This window comes from Lichenostomus cassidix, chromosome 20 (genome assembly GCF_008360975.1).
Source record: "Lichenostomus cassidix isolate B80296 chromosome 20, HeHo_3.0, whole genome shotgun sequence".
In the NCBI taxonomy this organism is placed as follows: domain Eukaryota; kingdom Metazoa; phylum Chordata; class Aves; order Passeriformes; family Meliphagidae; genus Lichenostomus; species Lichenostomus cassidix.
In genome coordinates, this window is record NC_139500.1 from 14152032 (window position 1) to 14178736 (window position 26705).

General features: G+C 40.3%; 1 protein-coding gene across 8 annotated transcripts in view; it reads left to right on the plus strand.

Annotated features, from left to right (window-relative positions):
* Positions 1-1386: 1386 nt before the first annotated feature.
* The window catches only part of RBM39 (RNA binding motif protein 39), a 31319-nt gene continuing 6000 nt past the window's right edge, over positions 1387-26705 (plus strand). The window contains exons 1-13 of one of the 8 annotated variants that reach the window (XR_014855984.1): positions 1387-1697; positions 4857-4919; positions 6768-6817; positions 9733-9927; positions 15259-15324; positions 15422-15475; positions 16835-16952; positions 17597-17749; positions 18294-18431; positions 19973-20038; positions 21054-21258; positions 21876-21953; positions 23511-23691. Coding sequence is in view for 6 of the 8 variants with exons in the window: in XM_085079234.1 (XP_084935360.1) it covers positions 4869-4919; positions 6768-6817; positions 9733-9927; positions 15259-15324; positions 15422-15475; positions 16835-16952; positions 17597-17749; positions 18294-18431; positions 19973-20038; positions 21054-21258; positions 21876-21953 (1174 nt within the window). In the remaining 2 variants the exon portion in view is untranslated. Of the gene's footprint in view, positions 1698-4856; positions 4920-6767; positions 6818-9732; positions 9928-14218; positions 14356-15258; positions 15325-15421; positions 15476-16834; positions 16953-17596; positions 17750-18293; positions 18432-19972; positions 20039-21053; positions 21259-21875; positions 21954-23510; positions 23692-26705 lie in introns of those variants that run through there. The other 7 variants (XR_014855985.1, XM_085079234.1, XM_085079232.1 and 4 more) reach the window with 7 other exon arrangements.

Genomic DNA, 26705 nt, shown 5'->3' on the forward strand with positions numbered 1-26705 from the left:
GAAGCCAAGGGGTGAGGGACAGGCAACCATAGCAGTGCATGGGAAAAAATATGAGACGTCATTTTGTCTGTGAGAAGACAAGTAATTTTGTTTACAACCAACCTGTACAGAAATTATTACGTTGGAAAAAACCCTATTAGAGTCATGCTTTGTTTTTAATTTTTAAACAGATTGTTTTTCCTAAATGTTCCAAACTCTATTGATTGACCACCTCAGCTTAGAAAGACTTGGACATTCTGGGCAAGGGCCCCAGGATCATTTAGTGCTATTAACATTTCAGGAACTTTGTTAGAAATTACATTAAATGACACAGTAACCTGGGATTTTCAGAAAAAATTTCATTTCAGGAGGTAAAGTTTGTTTAGAATTTCTCTTTACATTGTTTCAGATTTGTAGAACAACAAAAGAAATAACCTAAAACTCCCCAGGAACAATTGCTTATCTCATACTGATTCCAGCAGGAAACCTACTTAATCTTATCTGCACTACCCTGAACAAGTGCCCAAAATGTACTGTGTATTATTAAATTTAAATACAAAAGAGCCATTCTGTGAGCTCTGAGGGAAGCAAAGCGCTGTTAATGAGACATGAGGGGCTTGTTTCACAAAACACAACTTCCCTTCTGAGTTAAACGTTCAGCTTCAAGGCTCCAGCAGTCTGCAGTAGCTGGAGCCAAAAGCCGCACCAGAAGGGCAGGTCAGACAGATTGTTTTACTTGGGATTGAACTGGCTAAAGAATCTGCAAGACACTCCTGCCCCATTAAGGGAGGTGTAGTTTCTTGCAGAAGGGTACCGCCGAAACACTTTCGGACATTGTTAGAATATTTGAACCACATCACGCCCTCAGGCAAAGGGAGGAAGATCAGACTACGGACCCTATTAAATCATCACGTGAGCACAATCTCTGGTGAAGGAACACAGTAATTTCACTCTCCTGCCCAATCAATAACCTAGTCTACTTTAGTTTGCTAGAAACCAAGAGCCTATGACAAAGCCTCGGCGTGGGGCTCAGAACGTACTGAAGGATCTGGGACACAGATCTTCCAAAGCCAGAGAAGGACCGGGTGCTCCGAACGCACTGGAGTCTCACAAGCCCGAAGGCACCCGCACCGCGGGACCAGTGCGGCGGTCGCGCTGGACGGCGGGCACTGAAAGTGGCCGCACCCCTACCATGGCGGCCCCAGATACGGCCGACCCGCCAGCCCCTCAGTCCCTCCCGCCGGGCGCAAAGCAGGCGCGAATGCTCTCGCGAGAGCGCATGAGCGCATGACAAGTCTACCTGTCTACCCAAGTCTCGCGAGCATTTGAGCCACTGCTTCCGGGAGCGATATCTCGCGAGAGGCGGAGAGTCCGGGTGGGTAGCGCCTTGTTTGGCCGTGTGTCTCGCGAGAGCCCCTGCGTGGTGCGCTTGGCACCCCCGTGTCGTGCGCGGAGCTGCGAGCGGCCGGGCGCCATTTCGGGAGCAGCTGCGGAGCTATAGACGGTGCCAGACCGGTGCCGGCACCGACTCACGGCCGCGCCGCTCCTCGCCGCCCGCTCCCCGGGGCTGCCTGAGCGCCGCCATCCTTTTAAGGTTCAGACGCCTGGAGAGGGTGCTTGAGCCCTCGGGCCCATCCCCCACCGCCAGTGCAGTGACGCCGGAGGCGCCGCTGCCGGACCTCGGGGCTCTAAAGAGGATCGCATTGCCCGCGGCGCAGGTAACAGCAGGTGGGTCCCAGGTCCCGGGCCCCGCCGCCGGGCGATCGGCGGCCTGGTCCGCGGGGTGCTGCGGCCCGGGCGTCTGCGCCCCTTACGCCGCCATGGCCGCCCCGGCCCTGCCCGCGGGGCCGCTCTGTGCCTCACCGGGGCCAGCGCGCCCGGCGGCCCCCGCACTGCGGCCAGGCCCTGTGCGGTTCGGTTGTTTCTGTGGCCACGTCGCAGGCAGGCCCGGCTGCTCTCGGCATGGCGCTGCCCCGCCCCGGCCCCCCTCCTTCCCCCCCCCTCCTCCCCCCAGCTCCCTTCTCTTCCCGTGATGGCGCTGTGCGGAGGGACTGGGCGGGAGCGGCTGTGGGGCCATTCGTGCTGGGACACGGGGCGGGGAGTGGTGGAGGTGGGGGAGCGCTGGCCGCCGCGGGCGGGCGGGGAGGGAAGGCCTTTGGAAGGAGAGCGGTGGGAGGGCAGCCATGGCGGGGCAGGGTGGCGCTGGGCATCACTCTGTCAGGGAAGCCGAATTGGCTCCGCTGGATAGTTTTAGGAGCGTGCGGGAGTTCTGGCTGGGGACCTGCTCGCACACGTATGGGTCTTGATGAGAGGCGAGCTCCCCTCCCCAGGCGTCGGAGTCCTCCCTGAAGTTTTCTGATGGTTTTCCAGGACACTACATGTAAAACGTGTCGAATTGTCATTCATTGGATTTCTAAAAGAAGTAATTTTGAGAACGGGACCCTTTTAAATTCCTTTTATGTAATATAGTGTACAGCACAAAGAGAGAGTGTTTTCCTTCAAAATAGCGGCTAGCTCGGTTGCAGTAAATACCATGTCCCGTTACGGTGTAGTTCGTTCCTTGTTTGTTTTCACGGTTTGGGAGGGTGTTTTTGTTGCTGTTTTTTGTTTGCTTGTTCGGGTGGTTTTGTTACTATTTTACCATCTACAAACAAGTTAGTCATATGTGGCTTTCTTTAAATGTTGAAAGGCTTTTAGGAAAGTTGTTTTGAGCTTCGGTGTTTAATGAAAGATACTTGAAAATCTGTCAGGATCTTCTACTCATTTGAAATTAACACGAGCTTTTATTTGTGATTTTTTTGAAAAATACTTTCAACTTTATATGTGTTATCATTATATGCATTACATACATTGCAGGGTTGACAGCAGGACTGTGTTATATAGGCAGAAGATACTCTTGATAACATGGTATTGTCCCAGTGGAGGTGTTCTGTAAAGTGTTCAAAGGGTTCAGATTGCTGGGGTGAGGCCAAAGGTCCATGCAGCTCAGGAGATTGTCAGTGATGGTGGCCAGCAGTAAATGCCAAAGGAAGAATAGGAGCAGGACAGTCATAACAGTGACAGTTCTCTGTGTGTGTGCTTAGTCGTCAGTTAGTTGTGATTTAGGGTCACAAGGCATGTCTTTGTTTAATGAAAAGCTTTTTCTGTAAACTATGGGGGTTTGGGGGTCTTTTTGAACACTGCATGTGCTTCTTTTTCTTTGTTGGGATCCACACTTCCCTTCAACAGTGAATTCAATGGCTAAGTGCTTTGTGAATAAAGACCATTGTTTTTAACCCATTGGATGATAGTCCATTCACTTATTTTTTGGGTGACTGCTGTAATAATCATTATTCTGCGCTTTTCCATGCCATGGAGGATTTGATAGTCCTTATTATGGCCACCCCTCTTCAGGATGAAGAATTCCTTCCCAAATGTAGCTGGATATGTTGGCTAAGTTACACATCTGAAAGTGTAATTTTGGGTGGGAGTTGTCACAGGTGGGGAGTTTTTTGTAGAATTCTGGGTTTGGCTTTTTCATGGCCCTTAATCATACTGATGTACTATTTATACTACATTGTGGTAGACCAGCAGTGAGTTAAATCATTTGCATGTATGTAGATGGCTCGAAAAGCTGAATACTGTAGTATAAAGTAAACTGCAGCTATTACACTTTAAGTAAGGACGATCATATCTGTAAGTGATAGCACTATAGCCCAACAGGTAATAACTTGAAAATGAGGTTAGTGTGCCTCTGTTTAAGTAATTGAGTGTGAACTTCCAGTGTTGTGATCCTGCTTGAGGATTGTATTTTGTTGTATAATATATTCCTAGGCCAGGGTCAAATGTGCTGCAGCTCTGGTAAAGCATTCTCAATTACAACATTATAAGTGATCACTTTAAAGAATCTTGAAGTGTTGGAGCAATTTCATTTTTCTGCCCAAGTCTCAAGACAGCACAGTTCCTGCAATAGTGCCAGTAGAGAAGGTACAGGAATTAACCTGTATGATTAAAAATCCATTTTATTGTGTACACACAGGGAAATCTTCACTGTTGGGTTGTCAGACTTGGATCTAGACGACTGGCCATTCTTGAGCTTAAAAAAGAGAAGAGAAACTTTCCCTAAGAGATTTGAGGAAGTCTGTCTATCTATCTAATCCTTCAATTCCAAGAGTCTGGAGAAGCACTTAACAGCATACCTTCATAGGGAGAGGAAATGAAGTGTCAAAGTGATTCAGAGTATAGTGAACATAAAGTTATATTAAGGGGTTGAAATTGGAAAATAAGAGGAGCAGCTAAACGCAAAATGTTGCTGTCAAGTGTTACCTGGTATGGTGGATCTTTTTTGTCTGAGTCCTGAAGTTCCAGACTGGATGGAGTTTGTGTATGCTTTAGTAGCTCTTAGTGCTGGATTCATAACTGTTTTCCTGTGGCCCCTGTAATGCAGGAGGGGATCCTTTCTTAAAGGATCCCAGTGTCCACATCCTGAGGTTGGAAAATGATGGTGGCAAAGGCTAGGAGCTGTGAACAGGTTTGCCCGATTGTTCGTTGTCCTTAGGTAAAGCTCCAGCACTTCTCAAGATGGCCACCAGAGCTGTGTTTCTGTGTCATAAATATGCCATATGCTTTGTTTTGGAAGAAATTGGTGGAATACCTCTGAGGCTTCCTCTGGTTAATGGTGTTCAATCACATTTTGTTGTTTGCAGCTGTAATTACTTTACACACATTCTTTATCATCTCACTGGGCAAAGCTTCATTCCGGTTTTGGCTGGAAATGTCTACCGAAGCAGTGCTTCATGGATTTGAGCCAATACAGTGATCACCTCTTAAGCAAAAGCTTTTGGAATATCAAGTGCAGGGGTGCTTTCCAACTCAGGGGAGTTTGCTTCTTCTTTCAGGTGTCCTGAAAAATGGCTGATGATATTGATATTGAAGCAATGCTTGAAGCTCCTTACAAGAAGGTGAGAAAAAATATTCCAGTGAGGCCCTGTTTACCTTAATTTAGCATTATTCATGAAACTACTGCTGAACTGTAAACTAACATCCCTGGAGCCGTCATGGTTTATCTTATTGGACATGCATTACATGTAACTTTCAAGTTAATATATACTGTTAATGTAATTATATTGTGCAGTAGTTTCACTTCAGCGTGATGAATAAATGCCCATCTATCTCTCTTTGTAGACTTGCCTAACGATATCTCACCTCTACTCCCATGAATTCACCTTTGATTCCAGTGTGAACTGTCAATCATAAGGTAGTAATTGAGTGACGTATCGCTGTACCGTGGTCCCCTAGGTTAAAAAAAAACCTGAAAACACCAAACACAATCAAAACAAAACAAACTCACCCAAAAGCCAACCAAAGAAAACCAAAACAAAACCAAAACAAATCCCAGAAACAGAAATCCTAAAACCTTTCCTCTAAAATTGTGAGGTCTAGTTTGGTATAGCAACAACGTGAATGCGGTGGTTTGGGAATACAGCAGGGTTCCAAGAATAACCTTCTCACCAGTCCCATGGCAAGTAAATATTTGAACAGTCTGCTCAGTGCAAGAAGAGTGGGACTTGCTTTTTATCCAGAAGGCTGCTGGCGGTTAATCTTTCAACAGGGCAGATGAAAATCAATTGCTGACTGAACGAATTTATGGAAATTCTTGGATCCCTGAATATAATGTTCTTAGCAAGTAAAAGACAGTATCACAGTCTGCAGTGTCATTCTAAAATAAGCTCTTGTATTCTTCTGTCCTAGTTGTTTAATTAGGAAATGTCGAATTTTTATCAATTAGCTTAGTGATGTCTTTCACTTAAACCAGCAGCAAATGAATACTGTCTTTTTTTGTTTTCCACCAGATGGTGGTGAAGTGTTAACAGGCTGCATGCTTTAGCACTGGTTTTGAAAGAGATGTATATAAGCTTAAGCTGCCTAGGAATTGTACTGTTGATGTAACAAATGTGATTAAACTGTAAAGCCAGTATATAAGTTATATAGCAGCCATTGTTAGTCTATTCTGCAGTGTTTATTACAACCATGTAATGAATTTTGGACAAGCATTTGTAAGTTTTAAGTGGTATATTTAGTCTATGTAATATTTAGCAGTTACATTTACATCTTGAAGAGAAATTTGTAAACTGTTATGTTAAAATTCTTGTGTCCTGGCTTAACATGGATATTTTCCATGTAAACAGGTATGGAAATAGGGAATGTTTAGGCTGGACTGGTGGATTATTGATGGCTTTCTTGGGAGTCGACGTTACTAAAGCAGTGTGAATCCCTGTTTGCTTCAGGGCGAGATGTGTGACAGAGGTGACATCAAGCTCTTACAACCCTTCAACGAAAATGAGTGAAGATCTCGGGAATGGCATCGGTCACAGGAAATCCATAGTGGCTGGCTGCTAGTGTAGCCATGGGGCTTAGGCAGAGATATATAGCCTTGGTACTAATCAGAGGGCTCACAAACACCTTAAACTTCCTCTTAAATTTTATAGAAATAACATTTAGCCACTTGAGTGCTGAATTCTACAGGATAACTTGCTCTCTAAACCATGTAAGGAAGTATCTGCAATTTAATACACACTTTTAAACGATGTAAGTCTTGTATTTTGTAATTGTATGACTTAAATTTAAGCAGCAAAGTGGTTAAACCTGCCTGCCTAAATTTTCTAAAGCTTTCCGCATTAAACTGTAAACAAGTAATTTAGTATTAAAATTTTTGTTTTTTATTTTCTTATTCCTATTCCCATTACCCTTTGACCACTTGAAATATTTCCGCTTCGTCCTCACGATGTTCTTCTATCAACCCTGCTTAGGATGAGAACAAATTGAGCAGTGCCAATGGCCATGAAGAACGCAGCAAGAAGTAAGTATTTTCTCATTTCTCTACATTTGGGGAGAGGCTGCTGATTTTTGTGGACTTCTGAATCCATATCGGAAGTGTTTAACGAAATAAATTGAAAAAGTTTGGTATTTGCAATTCCAGCTTTTTAAAAATTTTCTTTTGTTTACAAATGTAAATACCCTTTGCAGCTGATGTAGTCAAAATTGTGGAAACATTTACTTAGCATCAGATAAAAATACAGACGTGGTATGTTCAGCATATTTAATTTCTTTTTGTTACTTTAACTATGCAGTGGATTTTGCATTTAAAAAATGTATTTATTTTGGAATTGGGATTTGGAGCAGTTGAAAGCAGTTAAAGACACGGGTGCTTTCTTGAAAAGGTTTAGGGTGTTGAATTGCCTTGCTCAATGCTCCACATCCCTGCCCTTTGAAAACTCCTACATTTATAATAATACTTTTTTAAAAAGAGTACAAGCCCACCTTCTTCAGCAAGCATAATTCCAGGGTGTGAACACCTGCTGAGACCCAAAAGGCTTTTAAGTTTAAAGTAAATTCCTTACCTTGCAAGCATCATTTGGTGAAGAGGCAATTGATGTAAAAAGAACAATTACAAAATTGATAGTTAACTAAACAGTAGCAAGTTAGTTGTGTATTACAGAAAAGCACCGAAGTCATCATGTATGCTGTTGTCATCATGTATGCTGCTGAAATAGCACAGATGACATGCTGAAGGGTTCCAAAGAAAGTTTCTTCTTGGGTGTATAAATATTTGGGAAATTATAGATCACATTCCAAGATCACACTTAGGTTGGAATCAAGTTATCTAAAGTTGATTATACCTTTTATTTGTGTTCTGAACAATACTGTGAAAATAATTTTCATGCTAAATACTGAGACCTCTAACACCCCATCAAAAGCAGCCGCTATCAATGTTTTTAAGCCCTACAAGTTCATTTTTATATAGCTCTTGTTCCCCATAATCTTTAAAGAATGAACTGTGCTGTTTTGTCATGTGTGACAGTGTACTCTGTTGCTGATGACAAAGGTGTATGTAGGCTTTGCAAGACTTCTTGCTTTGCTTTAAAACAATCAAGTTGTGTCCAGATGATACTCTTTGTCTACTTCAGTTGGGCAAATACAGAAATAAGATTCAAACTGTCAGGAAAATCCACAGCAAACATCAGCAACTTTGTGCAGTTTTCAGTAATTGTCAAGTCATATGTCGATGTCTAAATGATTAAGGATCTGCAGTTTTACTGGATGTCTTTACTGCATGTCCAGCTCAATCGTGATTTGAAGGCAGAGCACGGATCTGGACTGCTGGGAGTCTTTGCCTCCAGAGCAGGTTCAGCTCTCTATTGGATAGGAAATAGCTGCTGTCATTGAAGAGTAGCTGCAATTACTAGTTTCTGGTACTGGCCAGTATGGTGAGCTCCAGGGGGTGTTTGTCAGAGCTATTTTAATAGTGAGTGTTTTAGGGTTTAAACTTGGGGAAATGGTGATAAGTGGTGGATCCTACAGGAGAGGGACAGTGTGTGCCTAACCATCATAAACTGCATTACAGCACGAAGTATGGTTAAGTGATGTGGGTAAGATGACACCACTCAGAAATACAGAGTTGTCAGAAATAGTAAAGCTTCTGAGTATCAGGTTTTGATGTAGCAACTTCTCTGTCCCTGCAAAAATATAAAAAAAAAAAAACCCTAATGGACTGTGGCAGATTAAAAAAAAAAAAAAAGAAATATTCTAGTGTTTAAAACATAATTGCAAAATGTTTGTCTTCAGAGATAAATACTAAGACAGTTTGGATGGGTCTTCCTAGGTGGAGACAGGTGAGCAAAAGCTATTAGTAATGATTAGGCTCAGTTAGATGAGGCAGGTAAGAGACTTTTTTACTTCAGAAATGAAGAACTAACTAGAAGACTTAGTTTATACATGGCCATAGAAAGCCACAGGGATGAACTTCTTGTAATCCACATGCCCTTTTAAAAGAGTGTTCAAGAGTATGATTGACCACTTTGAAAAAATATGATGTATGCAATCAGAAGGCCCAAAAGGAGGAACGAGAAAAATTTAATAACAAAGGATGTTTCAAACTTCAAAAGATTAGCAGCAAAGTTGATTCTTTTTCTGTCTTAAGTAATCACTTGAGCATCTGTTTTATGTGTGTCTTACGTATACTTACAAATATATTTTAGAAACTAGAAGACTGTAAGCTTTGGTGTTCTGAGGCTGAGATGCAGGAAAAAATTTGTGAATAACCCAAATGCACTAATGGAACAGTTACTCACTGTTTTTCAAGTATGAGATATAATTGACATACAGATTTTAGAAGATTCAATTTTCTTAGTAAATGGGTAAAGTTAAAAGAATCTGCTGTTTGCCCCAAACCCGTAACAGCCATAGGCTTAAAAAGGCAAGTGGCTTAAGAGTGGGAGTAGCAAGTAGGAAGCAAAACTTAAGCAGCATGTTAAAGACTGTTGGCAGGGAGCATTAAGAGGAAACAACCTTCCTTTCCCCCAGACTTGCCTCTTCCTTTCTCTTTTTTTTGTGTTTTGTTTTACTTTGCTATATAATTTATTCTTAGAATCGTGATGCTGTGTTTAAAGTATGTTTGAACGCCACATGAAGTACTGCAAATGCTATGTACTAGATCTAACACAGGAAATGTTTTTGCAGACCTTTTACTCTTCTGAAAGCATTTTCTATCAATTAAAAACTTAAAATAAAAATGTGCTGTTTTGTAGACTTTGTGGCTCATGATAGAAGATTGCTGACATGCTAAGCCACCCGTTTAATAATAAAAAGCTTAACTGCCAACAGGTGGAAGCTTTTCCTATCCGTGTCTGTGACATCAGGCTAGAGGAACTGTGGAATGTGGGGTAAATAGCACTGAGCTACATGTGTAACTGAAGTTGCCCTTTTCTTTGTCAGGAGAAAAAAGAGCAAGAGTCGAAGTCGAAGCCATGACAGAAAGAGGAGCAGAAGTAAAGAACGCAAACGGAGCCGAGATCGGGAACGGAAAAAGAGCAGAAGCCGGGAAAGGAAACGGAGCAGAAGCAAAGAACGCAGACGCAGCCGGTCTAGGAGTAGAGATCGCAGATTCAGAGGCCGCTATCGAAGTCCCTAGTAAGTTACGTGTTTAGAGTTGCATGTGTGCTGCTTCAGTGTTAAAATGTGGAAGGTTAAAGTTTCACTCTGCTTTCTAAATTGATCAGTAATTATCTTAGAAAAGAAGGTGTGAGGTTAAGTTTGAAGAATGTCAATAAATACAGAGTGAAAAAGAGGAGGACAGTAATACTCCTCTTCTAGTTTCATTCTTAGCCAAATAAAGAGATGGAAAAGCAAATGAAAGAATGTGTGCAGCTAACTTGAGAATAAAGTTAATCACAAAATCAGTGTAACAACCAAATTTTCTCCATGTCCTAAGTATCTTAAGTATATGAACTTGATGGTTTAACTGTCAAAAAATCAAAACTAGTCTGCGGCTTTGGTTACAGGCTCATAAACCCTTTTTTGTATAAAGATTTTTACTGTCTTGCTGTTCTTAAACTCCATAAATGAATTTTCACACAAACACATCCCATGTGTATGCATCCAAACTGGAAGCATCTTGTCTTAGCAACACCCCTGTGTTGCATATTTGCCCTGCTTTTTCTCAGACTTGTTTAGAGGGTGACAAGAATTCTTTTGTTCTCTCAGATACTCAGCTTGGTAGAACTTAGGCAATAGGTAGTTCCAGGCATTTGTAAATCAATTCTCAAAAGATATTTTTTCATGAGTATCATTTCTGATGGTTTGTACTGCAGCTTTCCCCTCTGCTTCCCATTGCCTCTTTCTGCAGAAACGCAGTGAGAACTGGGCTGTATGCTTGACCGTCATTGATTATGTGAGACTGCTCTTTGTCTCTGCCATTGTCTGGGTCTCATCTCAACTGTTGTCAAATCTTAGAATGCAAGAACACATCAAAAGAAGGCATTTGAAAAAGATGTATTTTTTTAATCATGACATATAGTATCCCCCATGATTGAGAAATCTCTCAAGACATTTGAGCAGACAGTGTTTACCTTCTGATAAATTGGAGGCTTGTGCAATTTTGTGCAATAGTGTTTTTTGTGGAGTTTTGTACTCTTGGACTGCAAACAAAACTTCCTGAGGTCTTAGGGTTTCACTTTGTGCTAAGTCACCTGGATGTTGGCATTTTCGTAATGAAAACCTGGTGCAATTCCTGGGCCCTCTAAGGTGCAGTGGCGTCCTGTGCATCATCAGTCCTGTGTATGTGGGGATCATAATATATCAGCCCTGCTTTTCCTTTTTCTTGAATATCAGAGCCTCTGTTCACTGCTCTGGGCTTCAGCTGTGAAGATTTCAGCAGTGCAGAGTTCGGCACCTGTAAGATTACGGCAGCTAGTTGTGTTAAGCCAGTGCCACTGTTGTGGCTCAAGATACAGAGGACCTTGACCAAAAACTTCAGCCTTCTGTGTTTGGAGCCTCCTGGTCTCCTCACCTCCAGTGCAGTGTTATGTGAAGAGGATGTCCTTTGTCTCCTCAGGAGAGTTGCTGCATTCTCCCAGCTGTGTTGGAGGGTTTTGTTCTTTGTTCTTCTTGTTGTTCCTGGGTGAGAAGGTTTTTCATCTGATGAAATTTGGGAGTTCCAGTATTTTTGTCTTCCAAAATAATTTCCTCAAGTAGAGGTTGAAAGTATTGATGCTACTACAATAACCCATGCCTGTTTTAATGCACTGAGGTGTGTTATGCCAGAAAGGTCAATGGTTGGAAGGGGTCTTTTTTGTTATCCTGGCACTCTTCCGTAGCTGTTCTGGGTGATTTCTCTGGTGTTGAGATACAACGAACAAGAAGCAGAGATAATCTAGTATGCTCTGAGGGATACATGGTTATGCTTACTCTATTGATCATTTGTTCACTGCTTCAGTTGCCAAATCGTTGCTTTCATTTAACCAAGTAGAATTCTGGTGTTTAGATAGTTTAGTGGAAGATCAGTATAGGGCAAGCACATGTATCCCGGAAGCTTTGGTGTTGACTGTTTCAGTCACTACGTAGTTGCTGTCATTCAGTTGTAGATGATGGATGGTCCTGTTAAAGCAATACACATGCTAATGTGATTCCAAAATTCTAGTTTTGGATCAAAAGGTGTGAAGGAGAAGGACCTCAGGAGATGCGATTATGGAGAGCTCTGCATTTCCTGTTCGGGGCTCTTCAAATGCAGAGACCCACCTTTAAATCTGTATAGCAGGTGTTGAATTTCAGAGAGACAAAAAGCTTTGGAGATGAAGCCTCCCACATCACCAGCCACCTTTGGATCTACCAAAACTGGGCTTTCATTTGAAGAAGTCTTCTCTGTATCAGTGCCATCAGCTCAGTGTTTTAAAAGTCACTGCCAGAGTACTCTTGCTGGCTGGAAAATTTCTGGAATCTCTCTATGCGGCTGTTCATGTAGTTCTGGGTTAGAGTTACTGCTGACAAGGTTGTAGCTGACTGCAGCATCTAGATCAAAATTCTTTATGGCTTCTAATTTATCTTTTTTTTTACTCTTCCTCCTCTTTGTGATCTTTCTCATTAGCTTTGCAAAGGCTTCTATTTAAGCTGATATCTGTAAACTGAGATGGTTTTGCTGCTGGGAGCAATTAGGAGGCATCTCAGCAATTGTGAGAAAAGTTTAGAGTAGGTAATTCTGAAGAAAAGGGTAAGAGAGTGCTACAGAGAACCTGAAAACTTCGAGTTTGTCAGGTTAGGCTTGAGATTCTGGTTAAATGCTTTCATTTTTTAGAATTAGGTGACAGGCTTGCTTAGTGTTCACAGGTGGTTTTTTATAATGTTACTTTCACATATGTTGTCCCTTGAGTGTAACATAGTTGTATCATTAGGTCTCTCACGAGAAAGAACTTGACTGAGTAGTCTTGCTTAGATGTGTTGGGCAAATCTCAGCTACTGCTAACATACAGAAGTCACTTAGACCATCCTGTTTCTATTATGAAACCAAGAAAAAAAGACAAAGCTGTTGGGAATACAGGTTTATTACATGAGGACTGAAAGTTCATTGTGATTATCCTGGACTTCGTTAGCCAAAGTTTGCCTTGTCCTACATTCTTTTGTTGGAGTCTTGAATATGAATGAACAGGTAAAAGCTGATAATTTGCTGGCTTTCTTCTGACTTGTTATTGGGCCATGTGGCATCACGTAGGTTTTGTGAAAGCGTGTGCTTTGGCTGCACACAGGACTTTGGCTTACAAAAGAAGGTGACATAGAGATTAATGGCTTGTGTCATGGTGCTTCCATAAAGGACAGTAGAAACTTGGCAGCAATTGTAAAGACAGTGGAAGCAAAGAAGCTTTACTTGAGATCTACAGCTTGACAAGCATGTCTCCTTAGAAAAACACAAGGAGAATACTGTTAAAAACGAATTTTGGGGATGTAACTTGGGCTCTCACCTTGCCCCAGACTTCTGCCTGGTCTATTCCAATGGTCTGGGGTTTCTTAATGTTGCTGTCATGGAGTTCTGTAAATTAAGATAGTACTCATCAAAAGTGAAAATGGAGATTTTTGGAGTTGAGTTGGGTTGTGGGTTTTCCCCACCCTTGTTTCATCCCTTTTTTTTTTTTTTCCCCTCCCTTTTTGGAAGTTGTGTATGTATGTGAAAACTGTTACTTCTTAGTTGTTTGTTTTTGTTTCTCGTTAGGTTTAGACAAGCACAGTATTTCTTTCACCGATTCCTTGAAAACTCATGGTCTTAATTTATTATTGTTTAGTTGGTCTGCATGTTAGTGTTCTGGAGTCACTGTAATTGGTTTGTCTGGCTGCGTTTGAATTGAAATGGAGAGCACCATGTTTTACATCAGATGTGAAGGTGCAAGGTAATCCCATGTCTGATAAGAAGCTAGACTCTGGAATTAGTACCAGTATTTCCAGATGCAGCTTTTGGCAGTTGTGTCATAGATTGTGAAGACCCTGAATGGACACTCCCAGCAATAATTTGTCTGGACTAAAGCAAGAAATGGAGTAAATTATCCTAGGCAAAAAAAATCTGGTTTTGATCAATAGTGATCTCATCTCAACATGTGCCTGTGTTTTATGTTTTATTTTCTCTTAATAAGTAGTTATCTTCTCTTAATAAGTAGTTTCTAAATGGTCTTTTTTCTTTATTTTTTTTCCAGTGTTGTACAGGGCCATATTTCCCTTGCTTTAACCTGGCCAGCACGGTTTTGGATCTTGGCCAACTACTTCCACCTGTGTCATGACATGTTTAAAAAACGGGCATCTTCCTCCTTGTGGTGGATGCTGAGTTTAACTATGAGCATTACTGCTCCACTGAGGAGCAAGAAGACGTTTTTCAGACAGATTGCCTGGCCATATGGATTTAGTGAAAGACTACTTAATGTCTTCAGCCTGCCGTGTCTTACAGGGTGTTTCACATGAATTCGTAGCCACAGCAGAAAGAATCAATTGTGTGCAGATGGAAAGCCAAAGCCCAGTGCACAGCATTCAGTCTGTGCAGCAGTGCCTCTGCGCTTGGTGGAGATACAGGAAGAATGTTAACAGGTGTTGTTCTTTGCCTTTTGAACAACTCTCTACCAGGAGGTCGAATTCAGGGAGAATACAATATTCAGGATGAATCTTATTGCTCATGTCACAGTTTGTTCCTGTGTGCCCCATTAACTAGCGAGAGGACTGCCCTTAATGTAGAAGCAAAGGGCGGATTATAGTGTGTTCTAGCAGACTCTGTGAAGCCTGGAGAATTAAATTGGGTTCAGCCAAGAGACTGGATTCCTTTTGCGGTTATGTGTCTGTATACAGCTAACTGCTGGGTTCACTGCTTCTCTGGTTTGATGGCCACTAGGTACTTAAAGAAAGCTTCATTTACATATTTGTAGCACTTCAGTGGTGAGAGCTGAGAGACATTAGTGAACGTGTCCCTTGCAGCGGTCTGCAGGGAGCCACTTTGGTTTCCTCTTGCACCTTAAATTTCATGGAACTTTAAATTTTAAAATGTTACAGTCGAACAGTTAATCCTGCCAGGGCCATTTGGCGTACAGCTCTGACGCTGAGTTCCAAGCCATGAATGTTATGCTTTGCAGTCATCAGTTTGTAGAACTTGGACATGGACAAAAATACAGGTGGAAATGGTTACAACAGTAACTGCAGCTCAGAATAGTTTGCACATACAGATGTGCCATTACTGACTGGCTCATGAGGAGTACTGCATATTCTAGGATTTTGTGATGTAGGTGAAACTGAGAGGGGATCATATTCTGTGCCTTATGGTCTGGAATGCTGCATGTATTGATAACCTGTTGAGAATCTTATGCATGCTGTGGGTGCTGCTAATGGAAATGCTGGCAAGTTCAGATGCAAGGGTGGGTGAGCACTTGCAGTGTAATATGAGTACAGACAGGAAGTCTTAAATTCAAGTACTCAGGTGTCTTGTCTTTTCTTCTGCCATAGTTCTGGTCCAAAATTCAACAGTGCCATCAGAGGGAAGATTGGTCTGCCTCACAGCATCAAATTAAGGTTTTTGATTTTTCTTTGTTTCTCATTACATCATAATTAGATTTTGTTTAGAATCAGAGGTGGCATATTTGATAATCTTGTTGATCTTTCTTTTTAGCAGACGTCGCTCCAGAAGCAAAAGTCCTTTCAGAAAAGACAAAAGCCCTGTTAGGTATGACTTCTCATATATGTTTGGGTTGGTTTGTTTTTGTCCAGTTGGAGTTGGGAAAGTGATGTTGCAATAATGCATGACTACTTGCTCTCCAGCTTGTACTCATAAGTGATGCTGGAATTCATTCAGAGAGCCAGTGAGAGAAGAGCATTGATGATGTGTTGCTTTCTCCTCATGTCATAAAAGGTTTTAAATAATGTCAGTTTGTAAAACAAGCCTTTATTTATTTGTATTCTCAATCTTTTCCCCATTGTGTTTTTAATTAGCTTTTCTGCTAAATTATACTTAATAATCTAGAGTATGGAATAGAAAAGTACAAATGCTTCTTTTTGCTGTTGAGTATTTGTTCATGTTATTTGTAGAGAGTCTATATACCTGTGCAATCCAGGAGCTGCTTATCCGTTCTTAGGCTTTTCGTTTAAGGGAATAGGATTTAGATAGCTTCTAATGAGATTATTCTCTTACATTAATGCAGTTAAATTTAACCAATCTCATTTTGTTTTTCAATGACTGACAAACTCCTACTGAGATAATTCAGTTAAATTTTTTCTTGTATTTTCTCAGTGATTAATATCTATGTAATTACATTAATAAAAATATATACTAGATGGCTGGAAACTCAATCCAGGATCCACAATGCTAATTCTTATGCAGCTTGTACTTAAGTACAAGTCAGATTTGTTTAGATTTGAAGATTCAATACATTAAAAGTGATGCATCTAATTTTGGCTAATGGTTCAGTATTGAAATAAAGTTATTCTAGGTCATAATGTGTTAATGATCAAAGTAATTATTCACTATTCATACATTTGTATGGGTTAACAAGCTGAAACTATGAAACGAGGACTGGGAGTTGTATTTACATGGATGTCAGTATTGTTTTATGCAGTGGCTGTAGTGACTCTAAAGTGACTGGGTAAATGCAAGATGTGAGTTGGCAAAGCCTAACACTTCGTGTCCGAGAGTTTGGAGAGCTGGTCTGTGCTAGTTCACCCTGTTTACCTTTGTGTTCTTGTCCTTTCATCTTTTTGACTGCAAGCTCCATAGTGGTACCTGGTACCAGTTCTGGACAGCAGCAAAGTGGTACTTCTGTTTCGTTTGGGCTTCTGTACATAAAACAGAATTTTTCAGGCGTATTTAATGCTCACAGTTGAAATAGGATATTCAGTCATGTTATAAAAGTAAGTAACATGATAATATTTGCTAATTCCTTCAGTCCTAAACTGTGTCTTTTTTGAACACAGCAGGCATATTTTTTTCCGTCAGAGACTGTGAAGTATTGCTTTTTTAGTGTTTCATGTATGGTCCAGAGATGAGTTATCTTAAGTCAGTTTGTTAACTGAACTTTACCCTTTCCAGAGAACCTATTGATAATCTTACCCCTGAAGAGAGGGATGCTCGAACAGTGTTCTGCATGCAGTTGGCTGCAAGAATTCGACCAAGAGACCTGGAAGAATTTTTCTCTACAGTAGGGAAGGTAATTGATTGGGAAGTTAAAATTATTCTGAATACTGCCTCAAGCTGTCCTAGTACAACTTGAGTACAGGATGGGTATTTTTCAGAATTGTAAGTGTGTGGCTTTCTGTAGCTTCTTATACCTGTATACAAGGAGGATTATCGATGAACTAATTATTAAATGTAATGGAATTACATTTTAATTATTAAATGTAATGTAAATGTAGTTTCTCAGTAGTTCATTATTCATGTGATGTGAAGCAAAACATATTGATGCAATTCTGACTCAAACCAACTTCGTTTTTCATATTTTGTCTTCCTTTTTCAGATAGGTTTGTCAGTTGCAGTGTAATTTGAAAATTCCTGTAACTTCTAAGTTGGAAAAATTTCTTTTTTTCTGTCAGCTCTAAGGTTCTGGTGTAAAGCATTAGAGTGCTGCAAGTTCTGTCACATACTATATTTGACTTCAAACAGCAGCTTTAATACTAGCTTGCCTCTGGGATAGATTTGTAAAAAAGGAGGGTGTGTGCTGCTGTAGATTTTCAGCATGATTACAAAGCCCTTGGCTTGGCAAATAATGCTCCGTATTAATACCTGAGAAATAGGCTGCCTTAGTTTTTTTCCTTTATTTATAAAAGTATTTCCATCTCTATTCTTGCCTTTCAGGTTCGTGATGTACGAATGATTTCAGATAGAAATTCCAGACGTTCAAAGGGAATTGCATATGTTGAATTTGTTGATGTTAGTTCAGTGCCCCTGGCAATAGGACTGACTGGACAGAGAGTCCTGGGTGTACCTATTATAGTACAGGCATCACAGGTAAGGAATTGTAAACCTCATTTTGTTCATGCTGAGTTATGCCGCTTGTGTCTTGGTGAGAAACTTGATGTTTGGAAATCTGGTTACCACTGAATTTTGGAAAACCTTAACAAGGATGGTTATTTAAGCTAGTTATACGTGGACTTTATTTCCCCTGTAGGTAACAGGTGAATTAAAGAGATTCAAAGTTATATAAAGGCATTAGGAAAATACAGATCTTAAGGAAGTAGTAGTAAAGAAATTGTTATAGTGTTACAGAAATGAAGGCTATATTGTGTATGCTTTCCAGAGTAATTTACTAGGTAGAAGCCAGAATGCTGAATGAAGTTGTTCAGTTTGAAGGCTTTTGGAATTTCTTGTCGCTTTACTTGCTCATGGTCTTGGGTTTTGTAGCTCTTAAGTTTAATTCTGATGAATAGACTGCAGATCATACTACAGCTTCTGTTTGGTGAATCTTCTAGTTTTGATCTGATAGATACATTCTGCTTGTGTTAGGGGGTTTTATTAATTTCTTATGGAAGGTGAATTTTTATTTTCTCCTTAGGCAGAGAAAAACAGAGCAGCAGCAATGGCAAATAATCTGCAGAAGGGCAGTGCTGGTCCCATGAGGCTCTATGTGGGATCGTTACACTTCAACATAACTGAAGATATGCTTCGAGGAATCTTCGAGCCATTTGGCAGGGTAAACTTCAAATTGGCATGTTGTGTTAGAGCAGTTTATTTAAAAAACCTAACTTAGTTGTAGAGCCCCGGCAGCTTCTGGAAATAGTTCAGCTTCATAGTCACAAAACACTTGTTCCTTTTCTTGCACTGCTGTGCCCGTGCATCCACAGACCTTAGGTATGTGAGTAGTGCTGGAGAGCAGATGAGAATTTGGATTTGTGATGGTGTCCAGTGAATTTGAATGGCAGGTCTTAAAAAGCTCAATTCAATGAATACCTGAAGTTGAGGAACAGGGGAAAACACCCCAAAACCAGACAAATTCGCTATGTTGTACCCTGCTCCAGCAACTTGTAATATCTTTCCCTTCCATAATTGTGAAGTAATTTCACGGGTTAAAGCGCAAAATACAGAACTGGATCTAAGTGGTCTGAGAAAAGTACTATCTGTCATCTGTTTCTGAGGACTTTTTGCTGCAGCTTTAGCTGATGTTGAGACCATGAGCTAGTGGTGTATCCTGTACAGCTCTGACCCAGGCCCATTCTCACTCCTGAGCATTGGGCACCAGTTTGCAGCAAAGTAATAAGTTTATGTAGAGAGAATTATGAAAGTGAGCAGATAAAATCTTAAGTTTCCAGTGGAGTTACAATACATGTTAGCCCTGCTGTGTTAAGGTACTGGGGTATATGTCATTTAGATGGGGAAAAGTTAGATACTTAATATGCTTCTTAATGGGGAAGAAGTCTGTTAATATTTGAGGTCTTTTCATGTCTTTGAGGTTCATGTCTTTGGATATGAACTCTGCCTTGTACGTATGGTACCAGTGCTTTTCACGTGCTTTATTCAGACTCAGTATGCGTATCCCTTTAAATCTCCCATGCAAAGCTCTGGAAAATTGCTGCAGTTGGTTACATTTTAATCCACATGGCTGCTATTCTTGTGGTTTGGGGTTTTTTTCCCCTCAAGGTATTGCAGTAAGATTAAGGTAGTTTAGGAGGCTTACATGGAGAGCTGTGAAGATCATTCCTTTTTACTCCATGTACTTCAGTCCTTCCCAGTGCTACTTTATGGCTATTGGATAGCTCAGCAATGTGTTTTTAATTCAGTAACATAAACTTCTAGGAGTTCCCAATTATATACCAATAGTTATTAAAATACACAGCTTTTTCTTTAAGACCCTGGTCAGAGTTATGCAAACTGCTTTTCTTCGCTTGTAAAACAGTTTCTCAGCATATGAGGTGCCATGACCGGTATGTTTCAATTAGGATCTGATCATGTCTTCATGCTCATTATCTGGTAGTATTCTGTATCGGGACCAAGCCTCTGCCTGTACCTGAGCTCAAAACCCTTATGTTTACCTGCTTCTGTCTTATTATCCAAGTACCTATTTAGCTGTCTGTACACTAATTTTGAAAGGAGGAAGGAATGAGAAACTGATTTAAAAAAATAGTAGTTTTACATTCATATATGTGTATTTGACAAGGCTGTTCTCATGGTGTGTTCTGGTATCTTGAAGTTTGTTCCAAAATGTCTGATAATAAACAGTTTTACTCTTATCTTTAGATTGAAAGTATTCAGCTCATGATGGACAGTGAAACTGGACGCTCAAAAGGATATGGATTCATTACGGTATGACTAGAATTGCCAGGTTTCTTAGACAACCTCCGAGTGTAATGTTCCCATGTAGGAAAATATATATATATATAACCTTCCTTGGTATATCAATGTGGTTATATAGTAGCAATCTAAACATAATGAACTTACAATGAAAAAGTGTAATATAAATGTGTCACATATACATAGTAGCTACTAAGTTGCTATTGTATGTCTTTGTAGGTCTCATTTTAGAAGTGTCATGTTGCAGGATGCAGCACTGGCCTTTTTTTTTTCTTCCAGTTGTCTGGATATTGTGAATGAGCAATGAATGTCTTTAGATGGGAATAGTTTCCTTTGTAGTCAGTGCCTGCAAAAGCAAATGCTGCCTTCTGCAGGCAAAGACACTAGTAAAGACTGATGTTTTTTGCAGCTGAAAATAATTGAATTTGAGATTTTTAAGGGAAATAAAATTTTGGAGGCTGAAACTTTCAGTTGAAAACATCTTTCCTCTTTAACCTCAGGTACACAATTTTGTGAACTTGAGTTTCTTGACTGACCTGGCAATTTGTCATGGGGAAAAAATCTTGGCTGGGACATCTGGCATGTGGACACAAATGAAACCAAACTTACTATATAGTTCATACTTGACCGTTTTAATGCTGATAAATGTTAGTATGTTAATTTTGATGTTTTGCAACATAAAGCAGAACATCTGTTAGTAAATACCATGGCAGTTGTAAGGTTGCAAAGGAAGCAAATGTCAGTCTTGAAAGAGAACTGCAGCCGTGACTTCTGTTGATTGCAGTATTTGGATGCTGTAACTTCAACAACATGTTTAAATATATAGTACCTAATTATGAGCAAGTAAATACCAAAGTATGTGTGCGTTTGGTTTAAATCAAAAATACAGAGCACATTTATGTTAGCTTGTTGCTCTTATCCTAAAGAGCTTTTCTCCTATTTGCATAATTATGCATATTACATACGGTAGAAGTGTTGCTGAATGCTGTAGGCAGTATTACTGAATTTGTGTGTTTCCAATTGGCAGTTCTCAGACTCTGAGTGTGCCAAAAAGGCCCTGGAACAACTCAATGGATTTGAGCTGGCCGGGAGGCCAATGAAAGTCGGACATGTAACTGAGCGTACTGATGCTTCCAGTGCTAGCTCATTTTTGGACAGTGATGAGTTGGAACGGACTGGAATTGACTTGGGAACAACTGGTCGCCTTCAGCTGATGGCAAGACTTGCAGAAGGTATGCAAAATGTTGAATAGAAAGTGTGTGAAGATACAGAAGTGTGCAGAATTTGAATTAAAACGCTCCACAGAACTGTTAGGATAAATGTATGAAACTTTGTGGAGAAATTCCTCAGGGAAAACAACCATGTATACTTAAACCTAGTGCACAATCCAGGCCTGATGGACCAAGCGTAATTCTTGACCTGTCCTTGATGGACACAAAAAGGGGAAGACTAAAAGTAGTAAACAAGAAAAGAGGATGTGTAGCAGGATACAGTTAACCGCATAGCTAAGGCAGGGCCCGCAACCAGCGGTCGTGTGATCACCAATCAGAAGTAAGTAGACGCGTGTGAACCTGAGCATTTAACCAATGAAATTGTAGCTGCTGTCACGTGGACAAATCGAGGCATTATAAAAGGATGTAAAGGGGCCAAATAAAGGGAGCATTGACCTTAATCACATCAGTGTCGTCTATCCTCCGGATCGCCGCTCCCAGACATTTTTCTCTACAAAACTTCTAAATGCATGGTATTTTTTATCTTTTGACAACAGTAAGATTTCTGATACTTCTGTTACTGCATCCCTGAGTGAGTGAAAGGGCTTGCTCCAAGGTCTCTTTATGTTCTGTTCCAGGTACTGGTTTGCAGATTCCTCCAGCTGCACAGCAGGCTCTGCAAATGAGTGGATCTTTGGCCTTTGGAGCTGTGACAGGTAAGAAATGATGACATACTTATATTTTTTTTAAGTTACTTTATATTTTATAAAATTGAGACAAGAAGTACTTAACTATGGGGTTTTTTTTTGTCTGTCTAAACAAGAACACAGGTATTGCAGCATGTTTTACAAACTGTAAAACAGTGCAAATCCATAAGCAAATAACTAGTGACAGTATATCACAAATTGGATAGGTGTGATTCACTTAGCATATTTTTGCAAATCTGTTGTAGTTTTTCATCCCAAACCTTTATCTCTTTACTAGTCTCTCTTCTAGTGGGGATTTGTATGTTCTATTGCAGTGTAAGTGTTGACTGTAAAAAATAGCAGGCTCAGAATTGGAAGGGGATTGACCCCTCAGAAAAAACAGAGCTGTATGAGGGGCAGGAAGGTTATTAGGACTTCATGTAATACACATCACAAAGATGGCAGCAGTGTTTTTATAAAGGTTGTCCTGGTGAGGAAAGACATTTTATGTCAGGGCATATGTGTGTTGCTTGGATTTGGCTATAGTTGTATATGCATTCTGCAGGTGGGTATGCTTGTATGAGACTGAGGGATATGATTGCTGCTGCTTAGTTCATAGTTGGCCTGAAAAACAAACTGTTCCTGGGGTCTTTAGAACTAGAACAATGAGTAACTTCCTTGAAGGTTACTTTTTTGTTACTCTTGATTAATACTAAGAAGAATGTATATGAAACTGTCATAACAGTAGAAAAAACTTCAGATAACCAGATGCTGGAACATGTGGGAAGTATCAGGAAAGTAGCAAAGAAAAGGTGTCGTGTTTGCCTTCCATCAGAGCTTGTGATGGAAATTATTCAGACTTAATGAGATAGGCCTGAGTCATGTAACTGAAGATCAGGTGCAGCCTTAAGAAGAGTATATGTGAAGCTGTAGACAGTTGCTAAATAATATAATAGAGTTGTTCTAGAGATGTACCCTTGGAAGGAAAAGGAACTGGCTAGTGACAGAAAAATGTTCATTGTCTGTTTGAGAAGGATAAAAAAGGTACAGTGGTGAGGAAAAAGTGTATCCCATCCAGAAAGAGAAGAAAAGGTAGCCACCACTGAAGTTAGATCAAGATTAATATAGGTTATAAAGTGGTGTGGCGGTCTTGTGTAGAAACATCTGTAGGCAATTAGAAATGAGAGTAGTGTTTTAAAATAACACCAGTCCTTTTCCTCTGCCTCCCATTTGAAACAAATGAGGTTAAAAAAAAAATCCAAGCTCACTAAATCAAGAACATGGTCAAAAACGTCTGACACAGCTGAGTGGTTAAGGTAGCATGGAATCAGCATGAGAAAACAGGGCTGTGGAGAAATAAATGGGCTGAATACAGGTGTGTGAAGAAAATGCATGTTTAGCAACTATAGAAATAAAGGTGGTAGGGGTAGCATTGTTTATTCCACTAGTATTGTACAAAAGGAATAATGCAGACATGTGCAACTTAAGTAACTTTGGAAAAAGATAAGCTTTTTGCTGCTGTAGAGTCATGAGCTATCCCCAGAGTGAGATTTGGTTATGGATTAAAGATCTCTTTACTCTTGTTAGAGAAAATTACTACCAGGAATTATGTCATTGTGGGAGACTTTAACTTCCCCGATACAGATTGGAGAAGAATTGCTAGTAATAATGGTGGGGCCCAGATATTCCTGGATGTGATATCCGACAAATTTCTTCATCAAACACTCACTGACTCATGAAGAGGGGATGCTATTTTAAACTCAATTTGGTAAGTAATGAAGGTGTTACGGATGAGAATAGAAATGACCATTGACTTGAGGGATCATGAGTTGCTCGCATTTAAATGGAAGGTTACACAAACAGGTCTAACTGATAGTTGAAGAAACAAGGGAGTTAAGTCATCTGGGCTGAGCAACTTGGGTGTTTGAACAGGTAGGATGTGAAAAGTTTCTTCTGTTTCACATTGTTAATGCTTTGTTGGATCTGTATTCTGCAGAAAGAAGAAAAAGTCGTGTTAGTGTGGGTTCCACACTAAACCTGGGTGATAAGCTACCTCAAAAGAAATAAGGAATGAGCATACAGCCTATGAAGAATAGAAAAAAGGACTGATAATAAAACAATATTTTTAGCTTGGGAAACAGATCAAAAGAGAACTGCCTGCCAACAGTCAGATTTAGTTAGATGTTGTAAAAGTCATGAAAGTAACAGATGAAGGTTTACCAACTCTTGAAGAAAAAAATGCAAGAGAGACTTAGGTGAATGTAAAAATACTCCCAAGATGTTTCTATGTATTTCACTGGCTCAGTTTGTAGTGAGGACACTGGTCATAAAGCTTGGAATTTGAGGAAGATAAGCTAGGAATATGTAGTTAAAAAAAAAATTCCCAAGGTAGAAACAAAGCTAAAGGTAGAGGCTAATGTAAACAATTCAGAGGAGTAAAACACCCATGAAAAGAGTGAGAGAACAGATTTGTGAAACATGAGGTCTTATCTCTGGTATTGTCAACAAACATTTTTAAGTCTGTGATATGGTATATAGCTGAAACATGTAACTTTAAATTACGTACACTTGAAGGAAGAAGAATGTGGTCTGGCCAGATTCTGGTCCCATTACTGACTGGACTTTGCTCCTTCAGAAGTCATACTAAAGAAGGGTAAACTGGAGAATATTATGAAAGTATAGCATACTGTCAGAGAAACTGCATTTAAAGACCAGCAGTCTTTGATAAAACTGCCTTTCCTAGGCAGAGGAGAAGGAGTAATAGAACTGTTCTTGCTGATCTTTAGTCTCCTGTCATTTGGATGTTACTAAACCAGAGAAGTGGGTAGTACAGGAAGTACAGGGTGTGTCAAGAAGCTAGCTCAGAGAAAGAAGGAATTTTTTAAAGGTGAAAGCTGGGAAAGGTGGAGGGTTTTGTTAAAGCCAAAGTTCAGGTGTTGAGCTAGTCTTGTGTAACATTTGCATGAATGAAAATGGTCAACAGTAGGAATGAGGTGGATAGATATGTAGGTGCTGCTGCTAAGAGATTCTTGGGGTGTTGTATATTGTTCACCTCTTCAGGGTTGAATCAAATTCCAGTCACATAGTCTGGGAGCTTAGCAGTGGAAGAATGGCCAAAAGGAGGAGAAAAATACCTAAATACTTCAGTTTCAGTGCTAGAATATGACCTGGTAGCATGATGCATGATAGCTGTGTTGCTAGAGGCAGCATGCCTGAGCATCTGAGGTGTAATGTATACATCCACAAACACTTCTGATAATCCATGTTCAAAGGGGTCAATCAAACTCAAATAGGGAAGGTAAAGAATTAGTTTTATGGGAGACCTGAGAAGTCAGCCATTATTCCTATGGAGAAAATTTCAGCAGGAAAAAGAATTTGAAGCTGAATAGTTGTAGCTGTGTACTCCCTGTTCTCTGAACATAGTACATTTAAAATAATCAGCCTATAGAACATTCTTCTAATGCTTTGTCGGACAAAACATTCCTTTCTTGTGGGAGAAGCTGTTTATGGAAAAAATTGAGATGTTGTCCTGCAAAAGATGAAGGGTTGGGTATTATCATGCTGGACCTCCATTTGGTCTCTGTTCTCTTTTAAGTAATGACTCAGGACACTGGGCAATACCTGGCAGACTTTGGCCTATTTAAAGCCATCTGGATTTCAAAATAAGTTTCTTATTTTAAGACACAAAGTGCTTTGGTAGTTATGCCTGTACTTTGGCTTTCTTTGTGCACTAAGCATGTACTCCTGCCATGCTAAACTTGCTGCTTTTGCAGGTGATATATAAGAACATGAACTGAATGGGTACTTTGATCTGAATTTGCCAGGTGTATTAGTTTCCGCATACCATTTGAAACTGAATGTAGGGAAACGTGAGTTGACAGTAAAGAGTGACAATTAATTTCTTAATTCTGAGTGATTTTAGAAGTGAGAGGAAAGGACCGTTCTTCAGTCATGAGCAACAAGAGAATCCGGTTAGCTGGTAAAAGATCTGGTGAGCAGCGGGTTATGTTTCAAAGGTGGTAAATAATTAACCTATGAAACTGTTGCACAAGATAGTGGTAGCTAACTTTGCTTATCTTTGCAGATCTTACTTGGCCCTGGACAGAATTTGCACTGATAATATGTGCAGGTTTACCATGTTTGATGCAGGAATTCTGGAGCATTTGGCTATAGAGCCCCAGGCTGGCCCACACATACACGTTCAGCTGGAGATGATGTTTACATACAATTGGATTGGAATTGCAGAGGAAGAAGTGTCTGTCCTCATCTAAATTTTGTGTGTTTGGAGATCTGTGGATTTTTTTAGAAAGCCTTTCTTTTCAGAAGGGTCTGAGTATTAATTAACTAGGTAATTAGTTACAGATTTGGCCAAAACCATGCAGTTTATGCAGACAATACAGGCTAAGGCAGACTTTGCTGTTGTGGTATTTCTCATTCTGTGGAGGTGAGGACTTTGTGTTCAGATCTGGATGGAAGGCATGCCAAACATAGCCAGCTCTTCTTAGCAGCCTTCAGAGCTTGCTTCTTCCAGCTCTTGCTTTTCAGCATGGTTCTCAGAATGTGTTCTTCTTTGCAAGGTACTTGGAAAGGCACTTGAGAAAAATCTAAAGAAAAAACATTTACTCTTGTTGGTTCTTAAGTGTTGTGGAGGAGGTTTTATTAGAAAGGGAGAAAATATGTTGGTACCTGGTAAGCTTGGAAGCTTACTTGGTACTCATTGCTTTGCTGCCCTCTAAATGAGTGAATTCAGATGATGATTTGCTTCAGTTTTCTCACACCTAG